Source organism: Haliotis rufescens, unplaced genomic scaffold (assembly GCF_023055435.1).
Source record: "Haliotis rufescens isolate VD_foot unplaced genomic scaffold, xgHalRufe1.0.p SCAF_15, whole genome shotgun sequence".
NCBI classification, from domain to species: domain Eukaryota; kingdom Metazoa; phylum Mollusca; class Gastropoda; order Lepetellida; family Haliotidae; genus Haliotis; species Haliotis rufescens.
The window spans coordinates 34,654,125-34,681,093 of NW_025963835.1; the positions used below are offsets into that span (position 1 = coordinate 34,654,125).

Sequence of the window (26,969 nt, forward strand, 5' to 3'; positions counted from 1 at the left end):
AATAGGAAAGACAGGATGTGATGTTCGAGATTGGAGTTGGGTGGGTCAGGATGTGATGTCCAAGATGTTGTCGACGAGGCTGGGGATGGGATAGATGCACATGCAATCACAGCAACCAAACATGTTCTCTCAACAGTGATTATCTAAGGATGTTAACAAGAATAGAAGTAAGTGAATTCATATTCCAAAGAATCCCGCAATATGAGAGAATAGATTTCTACTTACTGAGGTAGAAGTCGTCCACATGATCTATTCATGACATATTAGAAAGCATGTGTTAAACAGTTAACATTAGATTACTGCATGTAACTGGTTAGTCTGAAAGGCAGCAAGGAAGGAAGTGTAAGAGGTTGCCATACAAACACAATGTCACAGTGACCGCCCACAATGCGTTAATCCTGTTATTTGTTAATCTGGATGATTTCACAGGATTACCGCCTAAATAAACAGGGTTCTCAAAACATGAAAGAGAAAGATTGCATCTTACTAAAGACAATTTTGAAAATCACAACACTTTTCTAAATGTAATTAACTTAGTCAAATTGGATGAAATTTCAACCAGTTTTTTTACCAGTGTTTCAAATGCCAAAATGGAGAACTCCATGCTCCCAGAGAGCTAGTTGATAGCCAGTACTACAACTAGATCACTCCTGTGGCAGTGTTTGTATGGCTGTAGGAAGCGTTAGTATGTGCGCACCTGCCACTGATCAAGCTCCTGTGAGAGAGTCACCTTCTGCTTGATGGCGCCCACCAGCTGCTGGTTGAGAGTCATTAGATCCATTTTGGACTTGGCAAGTTCCACCTCCAGCTGATGTCCTCTACAACAGTAACACAGGAGTGAGTGAGTGAGTGAGTGAGTGAGTGAGTGAGTGAGTGAGTGAGTGAGTGAGTGAGTGAGTGAGTGAGTGAGTGAGTGAGTGAGTGAGTGAGTGAGTGAGTGATACATATTCGCCCTTGAAAACATCACAGGGACATAAGCATGGGACACTGGGGGCATATTCTGCCTTGGAATCCCCACAGGGAGACAACAAGGGGCATATTCTGCCTTGGAATCCCCACAGGGAGACAACTAGGAGCACTGGGAACATATTCTGTCTTGGAATCCTCACAGGGAGACAACAAGGGACACTCGCGGCATATTCTGCCTTGGAATCCCCACAGGGAGACAACAAGGGACACTCGCGGCATATTCTGCCTTGGAATCCCCACAGGGAGACAACAAAGGACACTCGCGGCATATTCTGCCTTGGAATCCCCACAGGGAGACAACAAAGGACACTCGCGGCATATTCTGCCTTGGAATCCCCACAGGGAGACAACAAGGGACACTCGCGGCATATTCTGCCTTGGAATCCCCACAGGGAGACAACAAAGGACACTTGCGGCATATTCTGCCTTGGAATCCCCACAGGGAGACAACTAGGGACACTGGGGGCATATTCTGTCTTGGAATCCTCACAGGGAGACAACTAGGGGCACTAGGGGGCATATTCTGCCTTGGAATCCACACAGGGAGACAACTAGGGACATTCGCGGCATATTCTGCCTTGGAAACCACACAGGGAGACAACTAGGGACACTGGGGGCATATTCTGCCTTGGAATCCACACAGGGAGACAACTAGGGACATTCGCGGCATATTCTGCCTTGGAAACCACACAGGGAGACAACTAGGGGCACTGGGGGCATATTCTGCCTTGGAATCCACACAGGGAGACAACTAGGGACACTCGGGGCATATTCTGCCTTGGAATCCACACAGGGAGACAACTAGGGACATTCGCGGCATATTCTGCATTGGAAACCACACAGGGAGACAACTAGGGGCACTGGGGGCATATTCTGCCTTGGAATCCACACAGGGAGACAACTAGGGACATTCGCGGCATATTCTGTCTTGGAATCCCCACAGGGAGACAACTAGGGGCACTGGGGGCATATTCTGCCTTGGAAACCACACAGGGAGACAACTAGGGACACTGGGGGCATATTCTGTCTTGGAATCCACACAGGGAGACAACTAGGGACACTGGGGGCATATTCTGCCTTGGAATCCACACAGGGAGACAACTAGGGACACTGGGGGCATATTCTGCCTTGGAATCCACACAGGGTGACAACTAGGGACACTGGGGGCATATTCTGTCTTGGAATCCACACAGGGAGACAACTAGGGACACTGGGGGCATATTCTGCCTTGGAAACCCCACAGGGAGACAACTAGGGGCACTGAGGGCATATTCTGTCTTGGAATCCACACAGGGAGACAACTAGGGACACTGGGGGCATATTCTGCCTTGGAATCCACACAGGGTGACAACTAGGGACACTGGGGGCATATTCTGCCTTGGAATCCACACAGGGTGACAACTAGGGGCACTGGGGGCATATTCTGCCTTGGAATCCCCACAAGGAGAAAACAAGGGACACTGGCGGCATATTCTGCCTTGGAATCCCCACAGGGATACAACTAGGGACACTGGCGGCATATTCTGCCTTGGAATCCTCACAGGGAGACAACTGGGGGCACTGGGGGGGGGCATATTCTGCCTTGGAATTCTCACAGGGAGACAACTAGGGGCACTGGGAGCATGTTCTGTTTTGGAATCCCCACAAGGACAAGCATGCATTACTGGGGACATACATCAGAAGTTTAGCAATGAAACATTTACAGAACAACAAAAGAGTGATAGACACTGTAGCCCCATGTGAGGAAGTGGGTGCCCCTACTTCTCCATGGCGAGGTCTCGGTCCTTCCTGGTCTGTTGCAGGATGTTGTCCTTGGAGATGTCGCCCATCATGGAGTCCTGCAGCTGGTCCCGCTCACGCTGCAGCTGTACCAGGCGGTCCTGCTGCTCCTGCAGCTGTAAAGCAGTACAACTACAGTTAGTTGCCATGACAACACATCCGTAACCAGTGACAATAATGGGCATGAATCATGATTCTGCTGTTCCTGCAGGTGCAACCCAATAAATATGCTCATAGTTAGTTGCCATGACAACATGTACGTAACATAATAACAATCATGATACTGCTGTTCCTGCAGGAGCAAGCCAATAAATATGCTTATAGTTAGTTGCCATGACAACATCTACGTAACATAATAACAATCATGATACTGCTGCTCCTGCAGGAGCAAGCCAATAAATATGCTCATAGTTAGTTGCCATGACAACATGTATGTAACATAATAACAATCATGATACTGCTGTTCCTGCAGGTGCAACCCAATAAATATGCTTATAGTTAGTTGCCATGACAACATGTATGTAACATAATAACAATCATGATACTGCTGTTCCTGCAGGTGCAACCCAATAAATATGCTTATAGTTAGTTGCCATGACAACATGTATGTAATCTAATAACAATCATGATACTGCTGCTCCTGCAGGTGCAACCCAATAAATATGCTTATAGTTAGTTGCCATGACAACATGTATGTAACATAATAACAATCATGATACTGCTGCTCCTGCAAGAGCATGGCAATAAATACGCCTACAGTCAGATGCTATGACAACACATTCATAACTTTAGTAAGTATTAAGGCATGAACACAGGAATTGCAATCCAAAAGCCAACATTGGTATCAACAACACTCCTGTTGTATACTTGAGTACTTTGAACAGTCAGTGTCCAGCAGGGGTCGATTTAACTGCTAGCCCGTTGTCTTGTGTCAGGTAAATTACAAAGGGCTTGCTGAAACGTAAAGTAGAAGCCCATCTGTCAAAATTTCACCACTTCTCCGTGTATGTTCCATTTTTTTAACTGGATCATTTTGGCAGAATGACAACCCGCCACCATTTTGTATTGTTGTGTACAACAACTTCTTTATTTGCTCATAAATCACCATGGAATGAGGCAAATGGAAGCCAAGATTTAATCTCAGAGTGCAGGAAAAAACATTTTACATGTACAAGCCAGGTAAATCCAGGGGAAGCCAGGTGAAGCCAGGTGAAGCCAGTGGAAGCCTGTGGAAGCCAGGTAAAGCCAGGGGAAGCCAAGGGAAGCCAGGTAAAGCCATTGGAAGCCAGGTAAAGCCAGGTAAAGCCAGGGGAAGCCAGGTAAAGCCAGGGGAAGCCAGGGGGAGCCAGTGGAAGCCAGGTAAAGCCAGGGGAAGCCAGGTAAATCCAGGGGAAGCCAGGTAAAGCCAGTGGAAGCCAGGTAAAGCCAGGTAAAGCCAGGGGAAGCCAGGTAAAGCCAGTGGAAGCCAGGTAAAGCCAGGGGAAGCCAGGTAAAGCCAGGTAAAGCCAGTGGAAGCCAGGGGAAGCCAGGTAAATCCAGGGGAAGCCAGTGGAAGCCAGGGGAAGCCAGGTAAAGCCAGTTGAAGCCAGGTAAAGCCAGGTAAAGCCAGGGGAAGCCAGGGGGAGCCAGTGGAAGCCAGGGGAAGCCAGTGGAAGCCAGGGGAAGCCAGGAGAGCCAGTGGAAGCCAGTGGAAGCCAGGGGAAGCCAGGTAAAGCCAGTGGAAGCCAGTGGAAGCCAGGTAAAGCCAGGTGAAGCCAGGTAAAGCCAGTGGAAGCCAGGGGAAGCCAGTGGAAGCCAGGTAAAGCCAGTGGAAGCCAGTGGAAGCCAGGGGGAGGCCAGGGGGAGGCCAGGGGAAGCCAGGGGAAGCCAGGTGAAGCCAGGGGAAGCCAGGTAAAGCCAGGGGAAGCCAGGGGAAGCCAGGGGAAGACTAGCACCAGCTCATCATGCACACACATAGGAAGGTTAGCATGGTTAGATTGAGGAAACTAAACTTGGCATGCTTCACAACAAACATCACTGCCGATATGTTACATAAAATGGAATACATACCACTAAATATTACAGCCTTTTTATAAATGGTTGTGGTTCTCATAACAGGATGGTGCCAAGTAACAACACCGACAATGTTGACAAAGGTACATGTCTTTTACACAATCGTGCTTACACAGTAAATATATTTTAAAATTACACTGAAATAAGACCATATGTGACTAAGTCGTGACAATTTGACCTTCATGTTTCATGAACCACAACGTCCTTGACCTGAACATATATACAGGAGACATGCAGCGTGGAGGTTACTGACTGTAGGGGTCAGTAGGGGTCAGTAGGGACAGGAGGCGTCAGTCCACCACGATGAAGATGATGATGACGATGATGATGATGATGACTGTCATGATGATGGGATACTAGCAACATACTGAAAGCAGCAGTGTACCTACAAGTGTACAAGCCTGGCAATAGGAGCACCAATACTACAGTCCTGGGTGTACAAGACAACCATAGCGCTACGACTGTTGTAAGTCTATGTTAGGGTATGGGAGTAACAACAACCATAGCGCTACGACTGTTGTAAGTCTATGTTAGGGTATGGGAGTAACAACAACCATAGCGCTACGACTGTTGTAAGTCTATGTTAGGGTATGGGAGTAACAACAACCTTAGCGCTAAGATCGCCTTATACAACAGCGCCCTGTACAGAGTTGCCAACCAGTGTCAGTTCAAGCTAGTCACATGTCCAAAGTACAAGAAACCTGAAATCCTAGCTAATTTTACTTTTCTACTGACTATACCTGCTTTCTAAGCATACTTCCACAAACAAACTCAAACAGGAAAACTGGGTGTCCAAGCCTCCAGATACTATTCTGCATGTAATTGACAGTGTTAAATACTCCCCATCTTGAAGAATGGAACATGGGAATATTACTCATCAATGTATCTGCTGTGTTTTGAGAAAACCTTCAACTGTTGGGAACATTAGATTTACTCATGTCAATTAGCAGGATAAAGACATCCAACTTACTTCCCTGTTTTACAGATTGTCTGGATGAATATGCCAGGAGAGAAGAGGTAAACTATACAAATAAGTGTGTGTTAAAAAAAGATAAATTTCAGACACAGCATTGTCATAATGTCTGGCATGACTTAGGACAGGCTTGTGTGACCAACTATCTGGGCCCTGTTCCACAAAGCGAGCTTAGCGTCGTAAGTCCCATTCTTTAACATACACTTCCTACAATCGAAGCGCTAAGAGAATCATACCTCCCACACTCTAACATACACTTATGACGATCATAGCGCTAATCTAAGACCATTGTCACTACCATACTTAAATATACACTTAGGATAATCGTAGCGCGAAGACAATCATAACTCCCACACTTTAAACTACACTTATGACGATCGTAGTGCTAAGACCATGGTAACTCCAACACGTTTACATACACTTACGACAATCACAGTGCTAAGACCATTGTCATTCCGATACTTTACCGTAGACTTACAACAACCGTAGCACTTACACAATCGTAACTCCCATAGTTTAACATTAACTGATAACAATCGTAGCACTAAGATCATTTTGTGCAAAGGGTGCATGGTTGAGCAACTCCGACAAACAGGGATGCCAAGGTCCAGGAAACACTTAATACTGAGCTGCTTCACGAACACATCTACAGCGGCAACAAAATGGATTAGCAGCAATGTGAGCAGGATGCTATTGAATGATGAAAGCTGTTAGGTTAGCGGCAATGTTAGGAAGATGAAAGAACGCTGTCGGCGTCGGACATACCAGGTAACACACCATCAGCGGAGCCAGTTTGATCTTTAACTTGGCCATCCAAGGGAAGCAGCAGTGAGCCAGCATGGCCCCCGGGTGATACTTCAACACAAAGACGACCCAAACAATTAAAACTTACTCCCTGGTGGGAAAAAATAATAAAGATTTGATGGCAACTTTAATGTGTCTCACCTGTTGTATTGCCTTATGGACTGAAAGGCTGCATACATCCAGGCTAATGATGTGAATCCACACCAGGAACATAGTGACACACACACACATTTCATTGCTAGTACAGCTAAGTACCGCCTTGTATCTTGCGATGCAATACGTATCACGATACACCTCTGGACTCATTCATTTACTAATTATTATCTCAAAAACAAACTTGTTAACGAAAAAAAACCAAGAACAAAACAGTTTTTTAATATGCATCTCGCTTGTCCTCTATCATCCCTTCCTTGTGTTACGCCATGCTTACAAGTTGAGCAATGCTACTCCTTCCCTTACGGGAAGTAACTGTATCAGTTTCTGTTCTATTTGAAGCGTATCATGATCTCACAAACTGACGATTCAAATAGTGTCTGTACCTTAGTATCAATGATATCGTAGGTATCGGAGAATTATTACAGCCCTAACTGCTAGGGTGCAGTCATACAGATGCTTATTGTCATACGTCAGGGGTTTGTATTCACCACGTGAATACACAGTGAATACATAGAGCCGATGTGCAATGTAGCAGGGAGGCATCAAGAGTAGAACTCCGGGACGACAAATAAGCCTAACTCTGTGGATTAACCTTGAACGACCTTGCTGTTGTAGAGAAGATGGCCGCAAGGCTGACAAAAGCTGTAGGAAGAATATTGCCATTTGTGCGATGACCTGTGTTCATGCACGTAGTAGGGGTCATCTGACTTCTGTGAGTTACTAACAACCTCATTTTCAATAGTTAACTGAATAGACAGGCATTGCCACACTGCACAGGGACTTATGTATTCACTGGGCATGAAGCAGCGTCTACAACACCTGTCAAGTATAGACGATGGTACCCTGGGAGCTAATATGAAAGTGAGTGAGTTTGATTTACTGCCATTTTGAACAGTATTTCAGTTATTTCACGACATGTCAGATTGGCGTGGGAGGCAAGCCTGAATTGATATAGGTATCAGACGTTTACCGCTTTAGTGAAACCCACAAGAACTGGATGTTGCTGAGTTACTTAGAAAAATAGTCAGAGCGAACCAAGATTTGAGCCCATGATCATAGGATTCTGGCATGACTAAGGGACACAACTCTGCACATACAATTGCAGGACCTACTGTTTCAGCAGAGTATACGATAGGATGCTTGACTACTATGTCATTGTACCCCTCCTTCAAACACTAGTTGGTGTCAAGCACGTGTACCACACTGGAAGTCCTTGGCTGGGTCACCTTCATTGTTGATTACATTGTCATTACATAAGGAGATGAGAAAACGTACACAAAAACAATGTTAGTTAAGAAAGGAGTACATACAACCACTAGGATCATGCTTCAGTGACTCTCTACTACTGCAGAGAACAAGATGCTGATAATATGCACGCATTATGGAGTCTATATGTCTACTGTCTATACACAAGAACAGGTAGATATGCAGGTTACAAAGTCGAGCAGTGTTAGAAATTATGGTGTCTAGGGTCCTTGACCTTTACTGCCTTTTTGTGGGAAAGTTGAAATTTAAATTTGCATAGACAATGTTAAAGCTATATAATCATGTAAACAAGTCATTACTTTTTTGACAAGCTTTTGTACTTAAATGTTTGATTATTAAGATTCGGGGCTATGACAAGCAGTCAAACACCCCTTGACTCTCGTGCTTAATTTGTAACACTGGGGGCAGTACATGGACAAACACAGTCGATGACTACCTTCTGGGCCATGGCAGCAAACTCCGCACTCTTCTGCATGAGCTGCGCATCTCGAGTGGCACACTCCTGCTGCACCTTGTTCAGGTCACGCTGCGCCGTCATCAGCTCCACGTGAAGGTCGCTGATAGACTTCTCCATGCAGTCCATGGATAGCGATGACACCATAGACGCTGACGCCGACGCTGTGGCTCCCCCATAGGAGTAGTCACTTTGGTCCTGGAACAAACAAATTGATACACTGAGATGGTGACGGGAGGTAATAAAATGGCCGAAATAAAGTTGCTGTCAATATTATTGCACTAGTATAGTGGCATACACACACTGTACACGCACTGTACACACTACACACGCTGTACATATGTTGTACACGTGCTGTACACGCACTGTACATGTGCTGCACACACACTGTACACACAGTTCTCACACCACAGTTCACACACGCTGTACACACACTACACACTGTACACACACTACACACGCTGTACAATTCACACACTACACACAAAGTACACACACTACACTTCACACACACTACACATGCTGTACACCTCACACACTGTACACACACTACACACGCTGTACACTTCACACTGTACACACACTGAACACTTCACACACTGTACACACACGCTGTACACACACTTCACACACTGTACATGCCCTGTTCACGCGCTGTACACACACTGTACATGCCCTGTTCACACACTGTACACACACTGAACACTTCACACACTGTACACACAAAGTACACACTTCACACACGCTGTACATACACTTCACACACACTGTACACGCCCTGTTCACACTGTAAACGCCCTGTTCACGCGCTGTACACACACTTCACAGACAATGTACACGCCCTGTACACACGCTGTACACACACTGTACACACATTACACATGCTGTACACACACTACACACGCTGTACACTGTTCACACTGTATACATACTGTTCACGCACTGCACACACACTACACACGCTGTACACACACTGTTCACACGTTGAACACACTACACACGCTGTACACACACACACGGTACACACACACACGGTACACACGCTGTACACACACTGTTCACACGCTGTACACACTGTATACACACTATTCACGCGCTGCATACACACTACACATGCTGTACACGCCCTGTACATGCTGTACAAACACTTCACACACTGTTCACACACTGTATACACACTATTCACGCGCTGCACACACGCTGCACACACACTACACATGCTATACACGCCCTGTACATGTTGTACACACACTTCACACACTGTACACACACTGTACATCACGCCACCCACCATATGCATGCTCATCATGTCCTGCATCAGCTGCTGTAGATCATGTAGACAGTCGCCCAGTTTGCCGGCCTGTCCTCCGTGGGCCCCAGCATCCTCATCTGAGGAGTCATTGGAACAGGTGCTCTCCCCCTTGATGACTCTCAGCATCTTCTGTAGCTGCTTGTACGTCCCGATCACCTCGGTGCGCAGCTGGAGACAACACCACCAGTGAGAAACACTACCCATGACAACATCTTTTCTCTTCAAGTGTGAAAAGCAAGGCATGTAAAATACCTGTATTCTTGACACCGCAACAAACTACTAATTATAAGAACAGCCGATTTTCTCATAGGACTGTATACTGCTTTTGAGTCGCATATATCTAAAACTCAATGTTAAAATCTCAAAAACCATGTCATACATTCAAAGTTAAGTTTATTGCACTTATATAGCGACGTGCATACATGTGTGTGTGTGTGTGGCTGCTTGTACTAGACCGGACTGATGCTGATTTATAGTGCTAGCCCACTGAGATACCATGCCGCAGTTTAACATGAATATCCCACTCAGACACATTATACTGACTACGAGCCAACCAATCCTTGCTTTTAACCCCTTAATGCCGAGCTCCAGACAGGGTAACAACAAGTACCATCTTTTAACGTCTTTTGGTAAGACGCGGCCGGGGATCGAACCTGACCTACCGCTCTCCGGGCGGACGCTCTACCACTTGACCATGGAGGCAGTCTATGGCCTATCATGATCATGTCTTTGAATGGCATTAAGAAGTGATCCACACAAAGAAGAGAATTTAAGGATGCCATCATCATCACCATCATCATCATCATCATGCCTAGTGCATGGGACATTTAATGTTAATCTAGTGTATAATCACTTTTCCCTGTACCCACTCTCCCATAACAACTGTCATGTCAATCGATGCCCCGTGTAATGTCAATCACGGGGGAAACAGTTTCCCACTGAGGTCTTCAACACCACACACTATCAGTGCTGGACAACAGTCTAACTGGGGTGAGTCACTGAGTGTTGGTTTAACACCAATTTCAAATGTTTCACGTTTATATCATCACATGTCAGCATCCTGTGGGAGGACAGCCTGAAGTGATCTTAGATCTTAGAGCTTTACCACTTTGATGAAACCCAAGAGCATGAGTTATTGCTGACAAAAGCTAGAAACACAATCTGTATGAACAAAGAATCCAACAAACAAATGAAGACCTTTTTCCAAACTAATTTCAACCTTTTTCAGGCAACCTCAAATTTTCAAATGCGATTTTCTCAAAATCAGTCTTTTGTTAGTTATCACTATCTTCCCCTGAGGCTATGGCACATCAAAGGGAGGTAACTCTAGACAGGGAATTGCAGCAGCTGAGGAAGAACAGATATGAAAGGGAGGATCACCTCTGTCTCCTCCTCTCTGCTGGATGAGGTGGCCGTGGCCTCCTGGAACTCTGTTAGGAAGCTGCTCTCGTTCGATATTGTGGAGTTGGCCAGCATCGCCATCTCGAACTGGTCGTCATCATCATCACACTCATAGTCGTCTTCATCCAGCATCTCTGCCGACATGCTGCGGTGCCATGGGTTGAGAGGGTGCTGAAGTGTAACGACATTCATACCATCAGTACTGGCGTGTACATTACCAAGGAGAAGACAAATGTTTTGTACGGCTGACTGTGATCACTCCATGACCTCATAAATGTATTTAATAGTATTCATAGGCATCAAAGAGAGAGGTGAAAAGGTTTAAGGATTGGTTCCACAACACCGGCACGATGGACCCACCTACGTCTTCGAAGTGACAAACCAATGGCAAGGTGGCCTCACCCATGTCAAAGGTGTGCCCCAACACAGGCAAGATGGACCCACCCACATCCTAGGGGTGCCATGACACAGGCAAGATGGACCCACCCATATCCTAGGGGTGCCATGACACTGGCACGATGGACCCACCCACATACTTGGGGTGCTACACCTCTGGCAAGATGGACCCACCCACATCCTAGGGGTGCCATGACACTGGCACGATGGACCCACCCACATACTTGGGGTGCTATACCTCTGGCAAGATGGACCCATCCACATCCTAGGGGTGCTACACCCCTGGCAAGATGGACCCACCCACATCCTAGGGGTGCTATGACACTGGTACGATAGACCCACCCACATACTAGGGGTGCTACACACCTGGCAAGATCGACCCACCCACATCCTAGGGGTGCTATGACACTGGCAAGATGGACCCACCCACATCCTAGGGGTGCTACACCTCTGGCAAGATGGACCCACCCACATCCTAGGGGTGCCAGACACTGGTACAATGGACCCATCCACATCCTAGGGGTGCTACACTTCTCGCAAGATGGATCCACCCACATCCTAGAGTGCCAGTCACCTGCAAGATGGACCCACCCACATTCTTGTAGAGCTACACCACGAGCAAGGTAGACCCACCCACGTCCTGGCAGCACCTACTTACATCTTCCCGCATCTCGCTGTGTAGGGAATTCTCGAAGCCGGGCGACATGGCAGTGAGCTCGCTGAACAGGTTCATGGAGGGCCCGGTGGAGCTGGACTGACTCTGCTGAGACAAATGTTCCACCTGTGCCTGGAGCTGGGCGTTGGCCTCCTGGAGCTCCATCACCTCCCGCTGCTGCTGGTGGAGCTAGAACAGGAACAAGATGGCAGTGTAGGTGCAGCAGTAGACATTCAGTTTTTGAACACCCGTCCGGTACCTTATTTCACTAGTCCTCAGAGTTTGTACCTAGACTTTCTGGACCACACTACTCTGCACCACTGTGCAGGAAGACAATGCTCTGAAATACTTGGATCATGGTGCTTGAGACACTATTGTCCTCACTGGAGATGTCAAATGTAATAGTCGGCACACTGATCAGTCTTGTTACACTATCTTTCATTTAATCAGCGAGAAGTGACCCGTGAAGATCGGGATTGTCTGGTCCAGACTAAATTATTTACAGATTGCCGTCATATAGCTGGAATATTGCTGAGTGCGGCGTTAAACAACAAACAGTGATAAGTTATGAATAGCAACAATTTTAGCAATCATTTGCATAACAGCAAATTAAGCTAAAGAGATGTAGATCAAATTCAGACTTTAAATCCCAAAAGGGATGACACCTGTCGGCATTCCCCATGTTACCTGTTGATCCTTCTCCTGCTTTTGTCTCTCCAGCATCATGATGCGGTCGTGGGACTCCTCCAGACTACAGGCCAGGGCGTCACGCTCTTCGGTCAGCATCCCGATCCGCTTCTCCACCTCATGGCATTTCTCCTGGATTTGGTTTTTCTGTGACATCACAAACACAAAACCGGTGTCAGAAGCTCATTTGACATGCATTATCTTTGTATTTAAAGACTAAACTCTGCATCAGTTGAAATAAACACATTACAAAAGTTGTTGATATGTGGATACAAAACTTCCCCTCAAATACGAAACTGTCATCTGCTTTTGGGAATGACTTTACGGTGGCCATCTTTGTTTGCTTTAGGTTAGCAGTTGAGTGTCCACATGTGTGAGTGCAGCAGGTGTATTGTGTTGGCTGATGAATACAAAGGTATACAAAGAACCTGTGTCGGTCTATTTTGACAAATGTAACACTGTATTATTTCCAGAAATGGACATACCCAAGGTACATAATTCAATGATACTCACATCGGCGAAGTTGATCGACCTGAGTGTACTCACCTCTTCCCGGAGAATCTCCAGGTGGATGACATGTTCGTGCATCGACGTCCGTTTCGACATCATCTGCTCCCTCAGAGTCTGCACCTCCTCCCCCAACTCCTCCTCACGGTACGCAGACTGTTACCATGGAAACAACAGTTAGGTGAGTGAGTGAGTTGGGATTAAAGCAGCTTTTAAATTTCCAGTTATATCATGGCGTGTCAGCTTAATGTGGGAGGAAAGCCCAAAGTTATGCAGGTCTTAGACACTTACCACAACAGTTAGTAATAGAACCACTTGTAATACTCTCACATAAATGATTTAAATCGCAATTGTTCTATATCATGTATGTATAAGCAACTTTTTACAATCTCAACATTTGAATGAACCTTTTTTTTCTGCCATTCTCAGATTGTATGAGGCCAAGTTGTTTCAAATATCCAGTGTTTGGCCTAAAGTGTTGGACACCTGACATTGTCACAAGCTGACAGTGGTGTCTGACGTTTGTCTTGAATGTCAAAGAGTATTATTAGCACACATAAACAGTGAAAATTCTATTGGATCATCAAACACAACTTCAGGACCTTGTAACACCTTATAGCTGTTCCTGACCACTACCTGTTTGAGCTGTTCGTTGAGTCTCTCATTCTGCTGCTTGAGGCTGCGGATGGTCTGTGAGCGCTCCCTGTCACCCGTCTGCTCCTGCTGCTTGCTCGACTGCAGCTCGTGGCGCAGGTAGCCGATGTCATACTGCAGCTCCTTCACGGTGTTCTCATACTCTGCCTCGATCTTCTCCAGACGCAGATGCAGCTCATGCCGTTCCTGCTCCAGTTCCTGCACAGAGTGAGTGAGTGGATGTGAGTGACTGTGGGAGGGTGAGTGAGAGGTTGACTGTGTGGGAGGGTGAGTGAGAGTGACTGTGTGGGAGGATGTGGGTGAGGTTGACTGTGTAGGAGGGTGAGTGAGTGGGACTGTGAGTGGGACTGTGTGGGAGGATGAGTGAGTGAGGTTGACTGTGTAGGAGGATGAGTGAGTGAGGTTGACTGTGTAGGAGGATGAGTGAGTGAGGTTTACTGTGTAGAAGGGTGAGTGAGAGGTTGACTGTGTGGGTAGGTGAGTGAGAGTGACTGTGTGGGTAGGTGAGTGAGAGTGACTGTGTGGGAGGATGAGTGAGTGAGGTTGACTGTGTGGGAGGATGAGTGAGTGAGAGTGAGTGTGTAGGAGGGTGAGTGAGTGGGAGTGTGAGTGAGCGGGACTGTGTGGGAGGGTGAGTGAGTGAGTGAGTGAGGTTGACTGTGTAGGAGGATGAGTGAGTGAGGTTGACTGTGTAGGAGGATGAGTGAGTGAGGTTTACTGTGTAGAAGGGTGAGTGAGAGGTTGACTGTGTGGGTAGGTGAGTGAGAGTGACTGTGTAGGAGGGTGAGTGAGTGGGACTGTGTAGGAGGATGAGTGAGTGAGGTTGACTGTGTGGGAGGATGAGTGAGTGAGAGTGAGTGTGTAGGAGGGTGAGTGAGTGGGAGTGTGAGTGAGCGGGACTGTGTGGGAGGGTGAGTGAGTGAGTGAGTGAGTGAGGTTGACTGTGTAGGAGGGTGAGTGAGTGAGGTTGACTGTGTGGGAGGGTGAGTGAGGTTGACTGTGTGGGAGGGTGAGTGAAGTTGACTGTGTGGGAGGGTGATTGAGTGTGGTTGACTGTGTGGGAGGGTGAGTTAGGTTGACTGTGTAGGAGGGTGAGTGAGAGTGACTGTGGGAGGGTGAGTGAGTGAGGTTCACTGTGTAGGAGGGTGAGTGAGTGAGGTTGACTGTGTAGGAGGGTGAGTGAGTGAGGTTGCCTGTGTAGGAGGGTGAGTGAGTGGGACTGTGTGAGAGGGTGAGTGAGTGAGTGAGTGAGGTTGACTCTGTAGGAGGGTGAGTGAGTGAGGTTGAATGTGTGGGAGGGTGAGTGAGTGAGGGTGAGTGAGTGAGGTTGACTGTGGGAGGGTGAGTGAGTGAGGTTGACTGTGTAGGAGGGTAAGTGAGTGAGGTTGACTGTGTGGGAGTGTGAGTGAGGTTGACTGTGTGGGAGGGTGAGTGAGTGAGGTTGACTGTGTAGGAGGTTGAGTGAGTGAGGTTGACTGTAGGAGGGTGTGTGAGTGAGGTTGACTGTGTGGGATGGTGAGTGAGGTTGACTGTGTGGGAGGGTGAGTGAGGTTGACTAGGAGGATGTGTGAGGTTGACTGTGTGGGAGGGTGAGTGTGATTGACTGTGTGGGAGGGTGAGTGAGGTTGACTGTGTAGGAGGGTGAGTGAGTGAGAGTGACTGTGTAGGAGGGTGAGTGAGTGAGTGGGACTGTGTGGGAGGGTGAGAGAGGTTGACTGTGTGGGAGGGTGAGTGAGGTTGACTGTGTGGGAGGGTAAGTGAGGTTGACTGTGTGGGAGGGTGAGTGAGGTTGACTGTGTAGGAGGGTGAGTGAGTGAGGATGTCTGTGTGGGAGGGTAAGTGAGTGAGGTTGACTAGGAGGGTGTGTGAGGTTGGCTGTGTGGGAGGGTGAGTGAGGTTGACTGTGTGGGAGGGTGAGTGGGGTTGACTGTGGTAGGGTAAGTGAGGTTGACTGTGTGGGAGGGTGAGAGAGGTTGACTGTGTGGGAGGGTGAGTGAGGTTGACTGTGTGGGAGGGTGAGTGAGGTTGACTGTGTGGGAGGGTGAGGGGTTGACTGTGTGGTAGGGTAAGTGAGGTTGACTGTGTGGGAGGGTGAGTGGGGTTGACTGTGTGGGAGGGTGAGTGAGAGTGACTGTGTTGGAGGATGAGTGGGGTTGACTGTGTGGGAGGGTGAGTGAGAGTGACTGTGTTGGAGGATGAGTCACAGTGACTGTGTGGGAGGGTGAGTGAGAGTGACTGTGTTGGAGGATGAGTGAGAGGTTGACTGTGTGGGTAGGTGAGTGAGAGTGACTGTGTGGGAGGGTGAGTGAGTGAGGTTGACTGTGTGGGAGGGTGAGTGAGTGAGGTTGACTGTGTAGGAGTGAGTGAGTATGGTTTTACGCCGCTTTTAGCAATATTCCAGCAATATCACGGCGGGGGACACCAGAAATGGGCTTCACACATTGTACCCATATCGGGAATCGAACCCGGGTCTTCGGCGTGACGAGCCAACGCTTTAACCACTTGGCTACCCGACCGCCCCTGACTGTGTAGGAGGGTGAGTGAGTGAGGTTGACTAGGAGGGTGTGTGAGGTTGACTGTGTAGGAGGGTGAGTGAGTGAGGTTGACTGTGTGGGAGGGTGAGGTTGACTGCATGGGAGGGTAAGTGAGTGAGATTGGCTGTAGGAGGGTGAGTGAGTGAGAGTGACTGTGTGGGAGGGTGAGGTTGACTGCATGGGAGGGTAAGTGAGTGAGATTGACTGTAGGCGGGTGAGTGAGGTTGACTGTGTGGAAGGGTGAGTGAGGTTGACTAGGAGGGTGAGTGAGGTTGACTGAGAGGGTGAGTGAGGTTGACTGTGTGGGAGGGTGAGTGAGTGAGGTTGACTGTGTGGGAGGGTAATTGAGTGAGTGAGTGAGCATGTATATGTGATTTTTGTGAATAGATAGAAATGTTTCCAGCCTCGGGATAGCCGACAAGTAGCAGCTTTGAACACTGAATGTCACATACCTCTATCTTCGAGGAGTACTCTTCCAGTAGCTGTTCATTCCTGGTCGAGAGTTCGAGATTTTTGTCCAGCAAAGCCTTCCCAAGCTCAGCTGCAAGGATCAGGTCTTGCTCTTTCTGAGCCAACTGAGCATATAGGTCGCCCTCACTGGGGGAATCCCCTTGGTAGGACGCCATGGACACAAGAGTTAGGAGATCTTCAAGTTCACAGAGTGCTGGAGTGGATCCCGAAGGAGACAAGTCTAGCTTGCATGCACACATGGCTCTCCCCTTGCGCTGGGGTGGGCACTGTCCTTACAATGCTGCAATGCCAAACTTCGAATTAGCAAACGACCATATATTTAGTGTTTAGTTTATAAAATATTTCCTGGTTGCCAATGTGTCTTAGAACATGAAAATTATGTGTCAGTATACAAGGAACTCTCAACATGCTCAACACAAGACTTACTACATACATCACAGTTAGAAAAGCTACAAAAACATATTTTTTAGGGTAAAAATATCTTTTATACTTATCCTGACTCATACTAATTGCTTATGTCATCTCATTCCAAAAGTTAAGTGGAAACTCCTGTGCTGTGTCCCCAAGAAAAGAAAAAACAAACAATACCACTAATGATGGGTAGAGTCAACTGATATTTGATTTCTGATCAGCCAAATACCACTAGTGATGGGTAGAGTCAACTGATATTTGATTTCTGATCAGCCAAATACCACTAGTGATGGGTAGAGTCAACTGATATTTGATTTCTGACAAGCCAAATACCACTAGTGATGGGTAGAGTGAACTGATATTTGATTTCTGATCAGCCAAATACCACTAGTGATGGGTAGAGTCAACTGATATTTGATATCTGATCAGCCAAATACCACTAGTGATGGGTAGAGTCAACTGATATTTGATTTCTGACAAGCCAAATACGACTAGTGATACGCAATGATAAAAAAAACAAGACTAAAAGCATGTCAAGATTGAACCTTTTATGATTTTGGAACAGTCAAAATAACAAGACTACTGAAGTTGTTCAGCTTCAAAGTGGAACTTTCTCTAACTTTCCTTCAAAACAATTCAAAGTTCAAACACCAGAAAATAATTAATGTGCTCCACCAGTGATACAACTTCAAAGAATTTTGATGCAATGATCGAAGAAATTGTATCTGAAATTATTGTTTTATCAGGAATAATTTATTCCAATATCGTGTTACCTTAGTTGCAGCTTTCACAATATAATTATATATATAATTATAAGAACCACAAGTGTAGCATTTTGGTACTGGTGATTGCTGTTGCAGGTTATTTTTACGTATGGAACAATTTGACCAGTCACCATAGGGACTTCCTGCGCTACATGCATTTTGATTGCGAAAACGTTATGTTGACATATATTAGCCAAATTGCCACAAATATGACTTTTAACAAGTCAAAGTATGGCATTTTTAATATATGTATCCATTCTCTAGCAACTAAAGTTCGTTCCAATGCGTCAAAAGCGGTAATCTGACCGTGGTTGCTTTATCTTTTCACACACAATTTCACATTACTTAATGAAAACAATATTAAATGAAATTTTGAAAAAAACTATTAAAATATATTACAAACACAAGTCCAGATATACAATGAACACGTTTTAATAACAAGATAGTATGATAATGGTATTGAATTGCGTACTTCAGTTCGAATTTGCTGACAGGTATTTCCATTGTTATGTGCTTGCGAGGATCAGCTGATAATGTTTTTTGAGATGGGGAAAAACATCTGTCGGTGTAAAACCTGAGCTTATTAAAAATGTAAGTACGTTTTTGGGAGCCATGCGTTACCGCGCGCTATAACCAAGTTAGCGGTTTATTGAAAGGCACAATAGCGAGGAAACGCTGTACTTGAGATTTGCGTTCCGTATCGTGGCATATCGATAAATGGGCCTACGTTTATCGTATATCGTATCATGGGTCAAGTATCGCGATGCATCGGAATATCGGTGTATTGTTTCACCCTAGAGTGAACTGATATTTGATCCCGACAAGCCAAATACCACTAGTAATGGGTAGAGTCAACTGATATTTGATTTCTGACAAGCCAAATACCACTAGTGATGGGTAGAATCATCCAGTATTTGATTTCTGACAAGCCAAATACCACTAGTGATGGGTAGAGTGAACTGATATTTGATTTCTGACAAGCCAAATACCACTAGTGATGGGTAGAATCAACAAGTATTTGATCCCGACAAGCCAAATACCACTAGTGATGGGTAGAGTGAACTAATATTTGATCCCGACAAGCCAAATACCACTAGTGATGGGTAGAGTCAACTTATTTTTGATTTCTGACAAGCCAAATACCACTAGTGATGGGTAGAGTGAACTGATATTTGATTTGTGACAAGCCAAATACCACTAGTGATGGGTAGAGTGAACTGATATTTGATCCCGACACGCCAAATACCACTAGTGATGGGTAGAGTGATCTGATATTTGATCCAGACAAGCCAAATACCACTAGTGATGGGTAGAGTCAACTGATATTTGATTTCTGACAAGCCAAATACCACTAGTGATTGGTAGAGTCAACTGATATTTGATCCCGACAAGCCAAATACCACCAGTGATGGGTAGAAAGACTGATATTTGATTTCTGACAAGCCAAATACCACTAGTGATGGATTGTCAACTGATATTTGATTTCTGACAAGCCAAATACCACTAGTGATGGGTAGAGTCAACTGATATTTGATCCCGACAAGCCAAATACCACCAGTGATGGGTAGAAAGACTGATATTTGATTTCTGACAAGCCAAATACCACTAGTGATGGGTAGAGTGAACTGATATTTGATCCCGACAAGCCAAATACCACTAGTGATGGGTAGTCAACTGATATTTGATTTCTGACAAGCCAAATACCACTAGTGATGGGTAGAGTGAACTGATATTTGATTTGTGACAAGCCAAATACCACTAGTGATGGGTAGAGTGAACTGATATTTGATTTCTGACAAGCCAAATACCACTAGTGATGGGAAGAGTGAACTGATATTTGATCCTGACAAGCTAAATACCACTAGTGACGGGTAGAGTCAACTGATATTTGATTTCTGACAAGCTAAATACCACTAGTGATGGGTAGTCAACTGATATTTGATTTCTGACAAGCTAAATACCACTAGTGATGGGTAGAGTGAACTAATATTTGATTTCTGACAAGCCAAATACCACGAGTGATGGGTAGTCAACTGATATTTGATTTCTGACAAGCCAAATACCACTAGTGATGGGTAGTCAACTGATATTTGATTTCTGACAAGCCAAATACCACTAGTGATGGGTAGAGTGAACTGATACTTGATGCTCCCAAAATACCACTAATTACTGATTGGAAGAGTCAACTGAGAAATCCCATTCAGTGTCAGTAAGAGTCACTGACAATTGGCAATACTCAATCAAGGCCAATCAACATAATATGCAGTGACAATTCACCCTAAAATATACATCAAACATAAAACATGAGAGGCCAAGTGCACTGCAATTAAAGTTTGTTTTGTTTTATCCAATATGATATATCATAAATGCCTTACCATGACTCGCTAAAAGTCACATTTGAGGCAGTTTGACTATTAAATGTCAACATAACGTTTTTCACAATCGAAATACATGTTGCATGGGAAGTCCCTACGGTGACTGGTCAAATTGTTCCATACGTAAACAAAATATCCTGCATACCACCTGTACCAAAGTGCTACGCTTATAATTCTTATAATTTTAAGTATATTTAGTGGAAGCTGCAACTAAAATAACATGATATTGGAATTTATTATTCATGATAAAAAAATAATTTCAGATACAATTTCTTCCGACCATTGCATCAAAATTCTTTGAAGTTGTATCATTGGATACTTTTAAACTGAATCCCCGCTAGAATGGGAGGAAACGTGTGCACAGCTGATTGCTATTTCCGGCTTAGTTTACGAGAAAATACCCATGGTAATCTTAATCTCTGCATATAAAACAATGCCTTGGAGAGCAGGAAATACATTTTACATTAACAACTTCTATTCTAATCTTATTTTAAACTCTGAAATGTACAACATAGATAGTGTTAGGTAGGCAGAGCATGTATACTGTTTTGTATACTCCCTACGACTCGTTAAAAGTCATATTTCTTAGAGTCTGACTTATGTGTCAACAAAGTTTTCGCGATCGAGAGTGTGTGAGCCTCTACCGTGACTTGTGTGTTCATATATAATATTTCGTCAAAGCTAGACCAAGCGAAGCTTCTAAAGTCAGTACTAGACCTACCTCGCATTACAAATTCCAAGAAATGTAGTCAACTGTCCATCATTCAATTTCCAAGAAGTGTTACTACGATCTACCAATGAGACAAACCTGGTTCTCATTGTTGCTGACCTGCCTGACATCAAAGTGTATTAATCCCATTGGTTGACTGGTGTAAGTGTATGCAAATTAGATTGCCATTCTGTTACATTAGCAAAATATTAGCCAATGAATAATCGTAACATGATCACATGATTACATGCTCATGAAACTTGACCCAGTTCATTTTGTATGCTCTACTTGTCCACAGGCATGCTAGAAACTCGCCCGACATCTAAACCGTACTTGGCACCGGCGTCAGGCAATGGTATTTTTCAACCCCTGCAAACCCAGAATCACACTGACAATCACAAGTAAGGGTGAAACGATACACCGATATTCCGATGCATCGCGATACTTGACCCATGATATGGTATACGATAAACGTGGGCCCATTTATCGATACGCCACGATACGGAACGCAAATCTCAAGTACAGCGTTTCCTCGCTATTGTGCCTTTCAATAAACTGCTAACTTGGTTATAGCGCACCGTAACGCATGGTTCCCAAAAACGTACTTACATTTTTAATAAGCTCAGGTTTTACACCGACAGATGTTTTTCCCCATCTCATAAAACATTATCAGCTGATCACCGCAAGCACATAACACCGAAAATACCAGTCAGCAAATCCGAACTAAAGTACGCAATTCAATACCATTATTATACTATCTTGTTATTAAAACGTGTTCATTGTATATCTGGACTTGTGTTTGTAATATATTTTATTAATTTTATTCAAAATTTCATTAATATTGTTTTCATTAAGTAATGTGAAATCGTGTGTGAAGAGATACAGCAACCACGGTCAGATTACCGCTTTTGAGGCATTGAAACAAACTTTAGTTCCTAGAGAATGGATACATATATTAAAAATGCCATACTTTGACTCGTTAAAAGTCATATTTGTGGCAATTTGGCTAATTTATGTCAACAAAACGTTATCGCAATCGAAATACATGTAGGACGGGAAGTCCCTAGGGTGACTGGTCAAATTGTTCCATACGTAAAAATATCCTGTAACAGCAATCACCAGTACCAAAATGCTACACTTGTGGTTCTTATAATTATATATATAATTATATAGTGAAAGCTGCAACTAAGGTAACACGATATTGGAATAAATTATTCCTGATAAAACAATAATTTCAGATACAATTTTTTCGACCATTGCATCAAAATTCTTTGAAGTTGTATCACTGGTGGAGTACATTAATTATTTTCTGGTGTTTGAACTTTGAATTGTTTTGAAGGAAAGTTGAAAAACTTCAGTAGTCTTGTCATTATAAAATAATTTTGACTGTTCCAAAAGGTTCAATCTTTACATGCTTTAAGTCTTGTTTTTTTTTTATCATTGTGTATCGAGATACGTATCGTATCGTGACCAGAATATTGAGATGGGTATCTTATCGTGACCTTCCTGTATCGTTGCAGCCCTAATCACAAGTATCTGGCAAAGGATGCAACTCGGTTCAGCAGCTAGCAGCGCTTCAGGAAAAAGACTGGGCCACTTGTGGCCCCCTGTTCAGTCTAGTATGGTTTGATTTATGTTGTTTAACGCTGCACTCAGCAATATTTTAGCTATATGATGACAGTCTGTAAATAATCAAGTCTGGACCAGACAATCCAGGGATTAATATCAAGAGCATCAATCCACACAAGTGGTATTGATGACATGCATCAACCAAGTCAGAGAGTCTGACCACCCAATTCCATTAGTCACCTCTTACGACAGGCACAGTTGCTGTTTACAGCTAGCATGGGTTGCTGGAACTATTCTACACCGGATCTTCACGGGTCGTTCAGTCTAGTAAGCTCAATTAATAATATAATGACACTAAAATCTAATGAAACTGATGTTAAGAGCAATGTTTGGGCTAGTTTGTTTGTTGTTTAACATTGCACTCAGCAATATTCCAGCTATATGACGGCAGTCTGTAAACAATCGAGTCTGGACCAGACAATCTAGGATATAACATCATGGGCATTGATCCACACACTTGGAAAACGTTGACATGCATCAACCAAGTCAGCGAGCCTGACCCCGATATCATGAGCGTCAATCCACACAATTGGGATCGATGACATGCATCAACCAAGTCAGTGAGTCTGACCACCCAATTCTGTTAGTCGCCTCTTACAACAAGCATAGTCGCCTTTGACTGTAAGCATGGGTTGCTGAAGACCTATTCTAACCCAGATCTTCACGGTTCTTTCGGGCTGGTAAACAAGTTTTTCACACAGACTATTACACTGCCATGTATATTCAGACTAGCACAAAATGAGTTTCTATTGATGCATGTGCTAACAAGTAATTCTATCATGCTGTGGAATCTTCTTGAATTTACTGTATTGAAACTAGTAACATGTTAACTGGAACACGACAGTGAGCAGGGCTGGTTAGGGAGCATCGTGTCAAAAGGTTGATGTGACACATACCGTATTCGACGTAATAAGCACCCCGCTCTAATAAGCGCCCACGGCGGTATTTGCTAATATATTGGCTTGTGAACAATCCCAATTAGCACCCCTTCCGATTGATCAATGTTCACAACACTTATTTATTCGTACATAAACATTTCAGGCTGTCAGCATAAACCACGAAATTTCTCTTTCAACTCTGTTTTTTTTTTACCAAAATAATATTCTAATAAGAGCCCCCATTTCTTATTTTGAGAGCGCTCTGGGGGATTATTACGTCGAATACGCCCTCAATACAGTATGTATGTTATACATGCACATTGCACACAATCAATCAGGATAATAATAACATATATTTGTTTCTAAACAATGCTTTAAGGGCAAGTAAAGTGAAAATATTGACTGCAATTTTGTTGTGAATATCTTTTTTTCTAGACACATGAAGTCAATTTCAAAAGGAAAAAAATCATAACATACGTTGAAATTGTTTTCATGTCCAGGTAACTGTTGAAATCACACGCTCTGTAAAGGATTCCAAACAAACCTATTTGGCAGGCATGGCCTAAACATGCTAAAGCTACCGACGCAACGATGGGTGACAATGTTTTCGTTGGCTGATATATGATATCACATCTTTCTACTAAAACACATAAGTGGTGATACTTAGCAGCTACTTGGCTACACCAGGAAATGACCAGCAAGTCAAGAGAAAATCTAAAGGTGTGGCTATTTCTGGTAATCCTACATAAATAACAGCATTGCATACATTGTTGAGTGTATGAAACAACCTTTGATCTTGACTTTGTGATTACCGTATTCAATGTAATAAGCACCTTCTCAAAATTAGAAATAGGGGGCTCTTATCAGTATAGAATTTTGGTGAGAAAAAAAGTGGTGAGTTGAAAGATTGTAAATTTCGTAGTTTATGTTTGCAGCCTGAAATGATACAAAAGAAAAGTATGTGCGTATCATACCTGATAGATATATTTTCCAGAATTTAATTGCCCATAATTAATTGGGATTGTTCACTAGCCAATATATTAGCAATTATCACCATGGGCGCTTATTGGAGCGGAGCGCTTATTACGTTGAATATGGTAATTAAAATAAGAACTAATGTCTGTCACCAGATTTTTTTAACTAACATCCTGTTTGGGTACACTGAACCACTTGGTGTCCTGGGCCTTATTCCACATAATGAACGCTAGTCTGGGATTAATCCATTGAGTAGACAACTGAAGGCATTCTCTATGTCGTTACTATTTTTTGGCATAAGCTGTGAACATGGTTATAAAATGGATGAACAGACAGAAAAGCCATGCAGTGCAATTAACAAATCTGAGCCAAATGTCGAAATTGCACAGTGCGACAAACAGTTGGAACATGTCTTAACCCCAGTGGTGTTTTTTTTTAATTTGGCTGAGGACTTAGCATATCATGTTTCATCGTCTGACACTATTTGCGTCTTTCAAATTTGGTCAAGCAGTTGTGACTTAGCATGCACTAAAGTATTAAGTATGCAAAGCTGCTATGTTCAGTTTACTTGCCCTTTGATGCAACACTGCTTAAAAGATACACAATGAAAAAACAATTACAAAGATGTAACTGGTACATTCAAAATCTCCCCAAAGTAAGAATGGTACATTTGTGTATCCCCCATACATGCGATAGTCTAAAATGTGTACACACTGTACAGTGAGATGAGCATCTTTAATATAAATAACATAATAATAAAACATGGAAACAAGATACATGGATAGCTGTACTATGTCATGATTGGCCATAACAATGAGTAAGTGACTTGGGTTTAACACCACTTTTAACAGTATTCCAGTTATATCACGGCATGTTAGCTTAATGTGGGAGGAAAGCCTGAAGTGACGCACGTCTCAGACGTTTACCACTTTGGTGAAACCGACAAGCATGGGTATGGTGCTGACAAACCTAGAAACATAATCGGAGCGAACCAGGATTCGAACCCACAATCATAGGTTTCTGGCGTGCCCAAGGGCGCAATTCTGCACAGCGAATCTCGGCGCCTTAGACGACCGGGTTACCCGTGCCCCCGGCCAAAGTTATTGCAATGATTACGCAAAACACAGCAAGGCATCTTGAAGTGATCATTGTGATATTTACCAACTGTGTACAGTATTTCAGTCACACCTTGGTGTACCAGCTTGATTTTGGAGGAGATCCCAAAGTGATAGTGTAAACATAGTAAAAACATATTTCGAAAGATCAGAAAACAAACTACCTATTCTAACATTAGCCATGTTATGTGACAAATGACACTATATATTTTGGAACAGGAAGTTAAATTGGCATGTCAATAATTAGGCTTAAAAAGGAAGACCAATTACTAGTGATTACAAAAAAAAAAAAGAAAAAGAAAATTTGGACCTGGAAGTGAAAAAGTTTCTATTAATATTAAATTTGACAACTAATGAACATCACTTACATGGCCATTAGAAAAATGTCTGTATTCATATATTTAAGGAATATCCTATATTGATCAGCAGACTTTCTCCTAATACCCATTTGCAAACGATGCATTAATAACTAACTTTTCCTTATTCAACATGTTAATGTATCATTTTATGTTTACCAGATTAGAAGGAATTTCTTCAATACTACTTAAAACAAAATCATAAGTCTTAAAAACTTGAATCGAGTTCATAAATCATGCAGTTTGTAAAGTCGACAATTAAACCAATATTTCTATTCAGTGCTATAAATATGCCAACAGGCTCCGCAGAACTGGATCCATTCTAGACTCAAAACCAGGAAACCAACAATCTAGACGTTTTCTATTTATTGAAACATAATTAAATTCACACAAAGACTCCATCCATTCAGAAGAGACATTTAATTTGACTATATTTAGGCACAGTTGGCGGCAGAAGTTCTGCTGTTAAGTACAGCACTGGCACTAGCAATGGTCACAGGCTAATGATATGCGAGAATGAGTCATGAGTGTAGCCTCATAATGATAATATATGCTGAAATCTCAAAACATCACATATAAAGCTGCATGGAGACATCGTATTCCGACCATCTGAAGCAAACTCAATCAACAAACTACCAAACTGGTGACACTGACATCTCGGGTGCATGGCGCGTTGTTTTCGAAAAA

General features: G+C 43.9%; 1 protein-coding gene across 5 annotated transcripts in view; it reads right to left on the reverse strand.

Annotated features, from left to right (window-relative positions):
* LOC124151876 (BICD family-like cargo adapter 2) overlaps positions 1-26,969 on the reverse strand; it is a 33,076-nt gene that overhangs the window by 5,869 nt on the left and 238 nt on the right. For 2 of the 5 annotated variants that reach the window (XM_046524551.2, XM_046524552.2), the window contains exons 2-13: positions 17,052-17,350; positions 14,048-14,263; positions 13,451-13,567; positions 12,905-13,051; positions 12,221-12,406; positions 11,146-11,337; positions 9,745-9,933; positions 8,436-8,651; positions 6,539-6,628; positions 2,731-2,864; positions 698-818; positions 226-249 (exon numbers count right to left, since the gene is read on the reverse strand). In XM_046524551.2, the coding sequence (XP_046380507.1) occupies positions 226-249; positions 698-818; positions 2,731-2,864; positions 6,539-6,628; positions 8,436-8,651; positions 9,745-9,933; positions 11,146-11,337; positions 12,221-12,406; positions 12,905-13,051; positions 13,451-13,567; positions 14,048-14,263; positions 17,052-17,309 (1,890 nt within the window). In that variant the 5' untranslated portion in view covers positions 17,310-17,350. The remainder of the gene's footprint in view (positions 1-225; positions 250-697; positions 819-2,730; positions 2,865-6,538; positions 6,629-8,435; positions 8,652-9,744; positions 9,934-11,145; positions 11,338-12,220; positions 12,407-12,904; positions 13,052-13,450; positions 13,568-14,047; positions 14,264-17,051; positions 17,351-26,969) is intronic. The other 3 variants (XM_046524555.2, XM_046524554.2, XM_046524553.2) reach the window with 3 other exon arrangements.